The 8,196-nt window shown below is 34.1% G+C and overlaps 1 protein-coding gene across 1 annotated transcript; it reads left to right on the forward strand.

Annotated features, from left to right (window-relative positions):
* The first annotated feature begins 979 nt into the window (after positions 1-979).
* Positions 980-3,873, forward strand: LOC140038589 (polygalacturonase-like). The gene is made up of 4 exons (XM_072083974.1): positions 980-1,420; positions 2,826-3,115; positions 3,226-3,454; positions 3,643-3,873. The coding sequence occupies exons 1-4, from the start codon at positions 980-982 to the stop codon at positions 3,871-3,873; spliced, it is 1,191 nt and encodes a 396-aa protein (XP_071940075.1).
* The last annotated feature ends 4,323 nt before the right edge of the window (positions 3,874-8,196 follow it).

Below are 8,196 nucleotides of genomic sequence, written 5' to 3' on the forward strand. Positions count from 1 at the left end.
TGTATTTGAATTTCGTATTTTTAGTATTCCTGTTAGGACGAGCTCGAGTTTCAAACTTTCAATGAATGAAACTCGTTCATCAAGATAACATTGATCATGGCTAATCCTTTGATGCTTTTACAAATTCTGCTATAAGAAGCTGCTTTAAAAGTTAACCAACTCAAAAATCTTTTCCAAATTTGACTTGATTAACATTAAACTGTTATAATCAATGGCTAATTTTGCATGAACAAGTAGATTTGTTTTCACTGATAATTCCTTCATTACAACCTTCATCTCTCAACAACTACTCTTAATTTTTTCTTCTGTTTTTTTTTCATCTCTCAACTACTTAAAAACAAAGTTTGAAAAGGAACCTAAAATTTTTTCTTTTAAAAAAAGAAAAGCCTCTTCCTTCTCAGGACATAGCCCACATTTATCCATGCTATTCTATCCTCGTGGAATTTTGAATATCCATGCTAAAGAAGAAGAGCAATTAAAGGAGTTTTACAGGGATGTTTGCTTGTCATTATCTTAACTTTTCTCTCATGATCTTCCTTTAAAATTACGAAATTTTTGCAAATCAATCAATGGGATACAAACCATGTGATCGTAGAATATTTCTTCCATTTAATTATTGAGAACTAGTCTTCCATTTTGTTTTCCCAATTCTTTAAAACCCTTTTCACATTATAATAACCACGTCTCATGTGATAAGAACTTCAGCCGATAATTCTTCTGTTTCCTCTTCTTCTTGTGCTTCACGCTTGCTCATACTGTTTTTGTTGGTTAAAGTTAAACTGCCATTTCTGACATTGACTAAACACAAGAAATTAAAGCAACAAAACTATTGGCAGCATGGCGTGATTTGCTCGATCCCTACATCCACTCCAAGCCTACAAATATCGCCCATTGCTTTTCAAGTTCCTCATCCCTCAGATTATTACAGCAAAATTAATCTTAGCCTTTACAGATTCTAGTAGCCACCCCTGATAAGAAAATGAACAGCAAAATGAGATTTCTCGCTATCCCATTTCTCTTCTTTTCCTTCCTCTTGTCAGCAGCAAAGAGTGTAACGTACAATGTGCAGAGTTACGGGGCGAAATCTCACGGGAGAAGTGATTCCACGAATTCTTTTCTGAGTGCATGGGCTGCAGCTTGTGCCTCAGTTGCGCCTGCAACAATCTATGTTCCACCGGGAAGATTTTTGGTTGGTGGAGCCTCATTTTGGGGCCAAAATTGCAAGAACAATGCTATAACCATTCGCATCGATGGAACCCTTGTTGCTCCATCTGATTATAATGTTCTTGGACATTCCGGTAACTGGCTCAAGTTTGAAACAGTTAATGGACTTTCGATTTACGGTGGAACCCTTGATGGCCAAGGGACTGGTCTCTGGGCTTGCAAAAACTCCGGCAAGCATTGTCCTCAGGGAGCAACGGTAGGTTGGATAGTCTCAATATTGTTTTGAAACTTTATTTTTTTTCCAAAACAAGAACCGACATCATTTACATTACTCTAAAGGGTACGATATATTATACAATACTAACTTCCCTGAGGATTTAACTGCAGGTATCAATTAATACTGTGATGATTCAGATTCGTAACCCGTCCATTACAAAAGCGTTTTATCAATTAAACTGCTCAGAAAGTGCTTATGAATGCCAAATTGGAGTGAATTTAATCACTCCAATTTTATCATTCAATCAAAACTCATACCTACACTACATAGAGGCCTTGACCCTTGAATGCAGAGACTTCTCATTTCCTCTTTCTTTATCGGAAGCCTAAAATAATTGTCATATGACTTGAATAAAATGCTTACCCATTTTCAACATAATTGGAAATGCAAATAGTAGATAGTGATGTATTCTGGTACGTGGATTTATGCGTATAGGAATTCCATGTCAAATGACATCAAACTCCTTTGTCATATATTTCTTTTCTGCTGTCGAGGGCATTCACTTTTTTTTTTTTTTTTTTTTTGCATTTGATTATTACCACCTAGTGGAATGGTTATTCTAAACATTTATTAGGGTTAGACTGTCTCGCATTCAATAACTGATCTGGAGCCTTTTGATAAATGTTTATCAAGGTCGCTATAATTATAATTAGCTAGTTAATGGTATTTGGTTTTTCTTGAAACATATAGTAGAATGTTTGGTACCTAAAATTTAAGTATACGTTTTGCATTTTTTTCCCCTCTTTTTTGCACTCCTTTCTCTTCTATAGTTCCTCCACTTTCTCAATTTCTTCTAATATTTCTTTATCTTTTTTAATTTTAATTAAAACATCGGTAGGTAGCCACTAAAAAGTAGATGGTCACAAAATCCATAGAATGGGCTTATCATACCCATTAACTCATTTCGATTAATTTTAACCAAATTATATGTATCACAAATGACTAGCTTAGTATGAAACTCGCTTACCAAATGCGTTCTAACTGATGTCAAGAGAGCGAGACAAAAAAGAAAAAGTTGATAAGAGATAATTATAAGAATAAAACTAATTAATTGTCACACTAATGAGAAATAATTAATAACTAACATTTCCGTTAAACTTACTCACACTCATTAATTGTCAAAGTGGCAATATATCTAGACATTATATTAGCAAGAAATGCCATTACTTCCTTTAATTTGGCCTTTTGAGTTCTCAATTCAACGAAATTTTGGGCTGTCTATAAATTATGAATCTGATTTCTTTAAATACATTTTTTTGGCACATTTTCAAGGAACCATTCAAATCTAAATGCTGCTAAGATGTATGAGCTAAGCAACTTAATGGCCTGCAGTCTGTCTAAGTAATGCTTTTTTTTTTTAAATGGCCTTTTTTCATGCATGCAGACATTGGGATTTACCAACTCAAACAACATTGCAATTGCCGGCCTTACTTCTCTCAATAGCCAATTATTCCACTTGGTGTTCAACGGCTGCAATACCGTGAAACTGCAAGGAGTAAAGGTTTCGGCGGCCGGAAACAGCCCCAACACGGACGGGATTCATGTGCAATATTCATCAGGAGTCACAATCTTGAATTCCAAGATCAGTACTGGAGATGACTGCGTTTCAATTGGCCCTGGCACTACTAGTTTGTGGATTGAAAATGTTCTTTGTGGCCCTGGCCATGGTATCAGGTAACTAAAATTAATAATCATCTTCTTTTTAAAGAACCAATTTTATTTATTTGGAAAATCTGAGTCTGATTATTATTGTTATTATTATTATTATTATTATTGGGGGTCAGCATTGGGAGTCTTGGAAAAGATTTTGAAGAAGAGGGAGTCCAGAATGTGACTGTAAAAAATGTTACATTCAAGAATACACAGAATGGTGTAAGGATTAAATCATGGGGTAGGCCAAGCAAAGGTTTTGTCAAGGATGTTTTGTTCCAGCATGCCACTATGATCAATGTCCAAAACCCCATCATTATTGATCAGAACTATTGCCCAGATAACATCAACTGTCCTGGCCAGGTAAACTTCTACATATATAAATTATTTCACTTCCTGGCTAAAGATAATGAAGAGTTTGTGTTAACCCTTTTTCCATTTGAACAAAAGAAAGTAAAGCATGAAGATGGACAACTAGGTGAAAATCTCTTTCTGCATATTTCAAAATGCACAAAATTTTCTGATAACTTGTACTTCAATATTTTTGACAGGTGTCTGGCATAAAAATAAATGATGTTACGTATCAAGACATCCACGGAACATCAGCAACAGAAATTGCAGTCAAATTTGATTGTAGCAAGAAGAATCCATGCAGCGGAATAAGATTGGAAGATGTGAAGTTGACATACAAAAATCAACCAGCCAAATCATCTTGTGCCAATGCTGCTGGAACTACACTTGGTCTGCTTGGCCCTGCTGGAACTACACTTGCGTGCGGCTGAGGCGTTGGCGTAGTGTTATCGTTCGCCTGGCCATGCAATAGACTGAGAATTAGTTTCCAATAGTAAAATGGATTTAATTTAAGTTACTCAATTTGCATGGCCCCTTTGTTCTTATCCTACAAAATTTTATGTTTTTGGACTAATCAGATTTAAAGGGTTTATCTTAATGAAAAATTTGTAATCCAATGCCAAAGAAGTATGAATCATAGAAAGAAATGAAATTTAAGGATAAAAAAGAGTAGGTGCTAGTACTCAATATTGATAATAATGATAATAACTCAATATTATCCAACAGAAAAATCTATAAACATTGGAAAAATAAAATCTTATAAAATGTGCAAAAAGTGACAGATTTCATAATTACCAAAGTTCAGTAACTTCCAATAACTTCCACTATTTTAACCTCTAATAATTTCTTTTTTTTTATTTCTTCGGAAAAATTCATAATATACTTTTTTTGGTTCGCGAAAAAAAAAATTCTAATAACTTCCATTGGTCTTAATAAAATAAATAATTTTTTTTCTTAATTTGTACACCCATATATAGGGTGTCCTTTTCCATATGGATATCAGAGACTGAGGTTTCAAGTAGGGAAATACAATGAAACACGATCAATCATATGAGACACATATAAACAAAGTTAATTCAACCGATTACTAGCAAGTTCAAGTTGTAATTAATTTTTCTATGGATGAATTTGGTTCATTGGTGTTACAGTCGAGATGAGATCCAGTTTTAGAAGTTTTTGCTATAAGAAGCTGCTTAAAGAGTTATAACCATTCATCTTTCTTACGTTATAACGTGCATTTTCATCCTGTATTTTTCTAATGAGTGCCCATATAGGCACTTATTCATACATTTAAATCATTTCTAACCAATCACATAAATGCACAGCTAACAATTATTATCATACAAGTATTTTCTCTATTTAACTCTATTTTCTCAAACACGAGTACAGATTAAATCTGCTGGGAAATGTCGAGACTGGCAAAGTATGATATGAGGCAAGGCAACAATAATAATACATGCAGGCATGTCATCCCCTAACACGGTACCCGGGCCTTGTTCTTGTGTTTGTATAACATATATAATGAACAACTCCAATCACAATCCAGAAATCTTTCCACGCGTGGGCCTTTCTCGAAACTGAATAATTGAACTTACAATATGTTCTATGAAGGTCAAACATCCCAAAAAAAAAAAAAAAGATTTAGAACGTTATTAATTTTTTCTTTGTCCTTTGATAAGAGTTTATTTTACGTATTTTTAAGTGCATTTTATTAGTAAATTTTGAGTTGATTATTTAGTTTTATAATTAAAATAACTAAGGTTTTGGTAAAAATATACATTTTTTGTAAAAGTGGCTAATATTGCATTTCTATTGATTTTAATAGTAAAAACTTCATTTTCATACAGGAATGATGATTCAACCACCAAAGGATGTCAATTGAAGTGAAAAATAGAGATTTGGTGATGAATTCAAAGTGGTAAAAAGAAAAATGAAGTGAAAAACGTTTAAGTAAGGAAATGCAAGTCAAGACAGTTTTGACACTCTTCGGTATTTCGACTATATCTAGAGCTACACTGATCGGATTGAGGTGATCTTTATACTGTTTTAAAGCTAAGAAAGAGATATACAATTTGTATGAAGACATCGAAATCCATTTCTGCCATATTCATGGGCAAAAAGTTGGAATACAGAAGCTGCACTCTGTGGTCGGAATTGGAAACAGAGGTTTGACCAGGTGATAGTATTTCGATCATATCTCAGGATACACAACTCCGATTTGGATTTGTTTTAGAGCATTGGAAAGCTAACCCAAAGGGCTACAACTTTTGTGATTTGCACAAAAGCCAGTTCGGCCTTCATCATGGAGAAAAATGCAGTTGAATTGAGGTCAAAAGTAAAAACGCGTATGGCAGCCGAATTTCTGCAATTGGCTCAGCGATTTTTCTCATCTTCACACTACTTTTCAGCTAGAGTTGGAGAGAAAACGTAGGCTGCATATGTTTCTGATGAACAAAGGAAGAAAAATAGCTTATTATCAAGTCAAAAATATACGGTAGAGTAAAGAGGCTGGAACTTTGTGTTTGTTGACTTGGTTAACACCAGATTTGGAGAATCAAAGTGGAGAGTCATAGCAGAAATTTTTGACTGGTAAGGGAAGGACTTTTCATCAGCTTATATGCAGAGACATTTGAGGTCTATGATCATACGGGAAAAGCTTGGAATCTGTAAAAATGTAGCTTTTCCATTCTCTTAGTGTTAGTTTAGCTTAGTATAGAGTAAGATAGTTCATCCATTCTTGTTATTAGTTAGATAAAGAAGAAGATAGAGGATGAAGAAGGCAAGGAAGAAAGCTCATGTGACAAGGGTTGTATTCCTTCCAAATCTTTATCTTTTGTACTTGATTCCAAGTTTAGTTAATATACAAGTTCTGGATTTTGTGTTTAATATGTGTCTCTAAAGTTTATGCCTTGGGTTTGGTTGAACTTTCTATAATTGTTAGTGTTTATTATTTGGTTATTTGATTGCTATGATTTGAACAAGTTATTTAGCACTTTGGCTCTTTAAATCATGATTAATCTGGTACCACTGATTGTGATTATCCAAGGTGTTGTTTCTGCAATGAAAATTGAGATTTAACACTAGTTCAAGAAGTGCTAGATATAGGGAGTACACTCACGAAAGTAGAGGTGCACCTATGTGGTTTTTAGTGATTCATTTCATGTAATTTCACTGAAGAAATGAACTTGTAACTAATTTCATAACCATGAGAATAGGTATGGATTAGTTATAAGTATAATTGATTCACTACGAAAGTAGGATTCAAATGCATAAGGAAATTACACCATAACTAGCCTAGATGTAGTACTCAATGATCCAAATATAGCACTTGCATGAGTAGTTAGGGATACCACAACCTAAGGAGCTTTTATTTGTGTAATTTCAGTAGGTTAAATTTGTTATAATTCATTGATAGTCTAAATAATAGAGAAGCTTTAGTAATACCGGTAATTGTTCACTTTTCCCTGTGGGATCGACCCGATATATACCCTAAACTACTAGTTGACCTATATACTTGCAGTGAACGGGTGTAATTCGATTTTTTAACTTGTACGTATGTAAAATACCCGTCATCCTTGAGCAATGATTGGCTCATGGAGTTCACTATTCCCAATCCAACAGCTTTGATTACGCTGCAATATCAAAGGCTGATTTGGATAATCGAGGAGAATTGAATCAGAAAAAATAATAATTTGAATCAAGGTGAACATGAGTACAATCACTAGAAGCATAATCATTTTCCACTAATTTTTTTTTTGTTTACAGTTTCTTGACTTTAGTCAAAAACCTAAACTATGTTACACTACCTTAGAGCTTGATTTGTCTACCCTACAACCCAAATCTCAAATAGACTGTTAACGAGCTGAAGAGCTGAATTAATATTTGAAGAAGAATCCGTATCTTTTGCTGACAAAAAATAGATAAATCAACAAATTAACAAGAATCCAGAGATCAGAATTCCAAGATCTCTTATCCAATTCGAATATTCTTTAGCAAACAAAGCCAAAAAAAAAAAAAACATCTATAAGTCATGTGCATGTTTTGAGTTCACATGGCTTTGACAGGTGCCGAACCTGTGCAATAATAATAATAAATATAGAACCTAACTACCACTAAAAGCAGTCAATAATTAACCCTAGGTACTGGAGTAGGGACTCTAGGTGTGCAATGGGTTACTTGATTCACCCAGTTCCCGAAGAGTTTGCTTAACCCGATATACCAGAATTAATTAGTTGATACAAATTACTAAATAGTAGACAGTGGCAAGTAGGGTCGTCTCCTCAGGGACTGGAGATATCTGTCTCTTTTAAAGTCCAATTGACAAGGGGGGATTTCACCAGAATGAAACTAAAAACAATTAAGCAATTTAACTAAAAATGAATAAATAACTAGCACAAATATAGCAGGAATTTAATCAGGAATAAATAAATTCTAGCCAAGGATGCAACTACTCAGGCACAGTCCATTTATCCGATCATTGATGCAAGAGAGGTTCACTTAATTTATTAACAGGCTAGTTATAGCCATCGATGAACTCTAATGACAAATTTTTCCTTAATTTATAGGTGACCAAGGTACGACCATTAATCACCCCTAACCAGAAAAGTACTCCTAGGTACGACCATAGGAATTAATTCTCCAATTGCATTAATAACCAGAAAAACATAGCCCTAATCAATAACACACTACGAGGGTTATTTAAATTAGATTGCACGTTCCCCTAATGTGTAAACACACCAGTTGCCACTAATGTT

The sequence above is a fragment of the Coffea arabica genome, chromosome 3e (genome assembly GCF_036785885.1).
Source record: "Coffea arabica cultivar ET-39 chromosome 3e, Coffea Arabica ET-39 HiFi, whole genome shotgun sequence".
In the NCBI taxonomy this organism is placed as follows: Eukaryota; Viridiplantae; Streptophyta; class Magnoliopsida; order Gentianales; family Rubiaceae; genus Coffea; species Coffea arabica.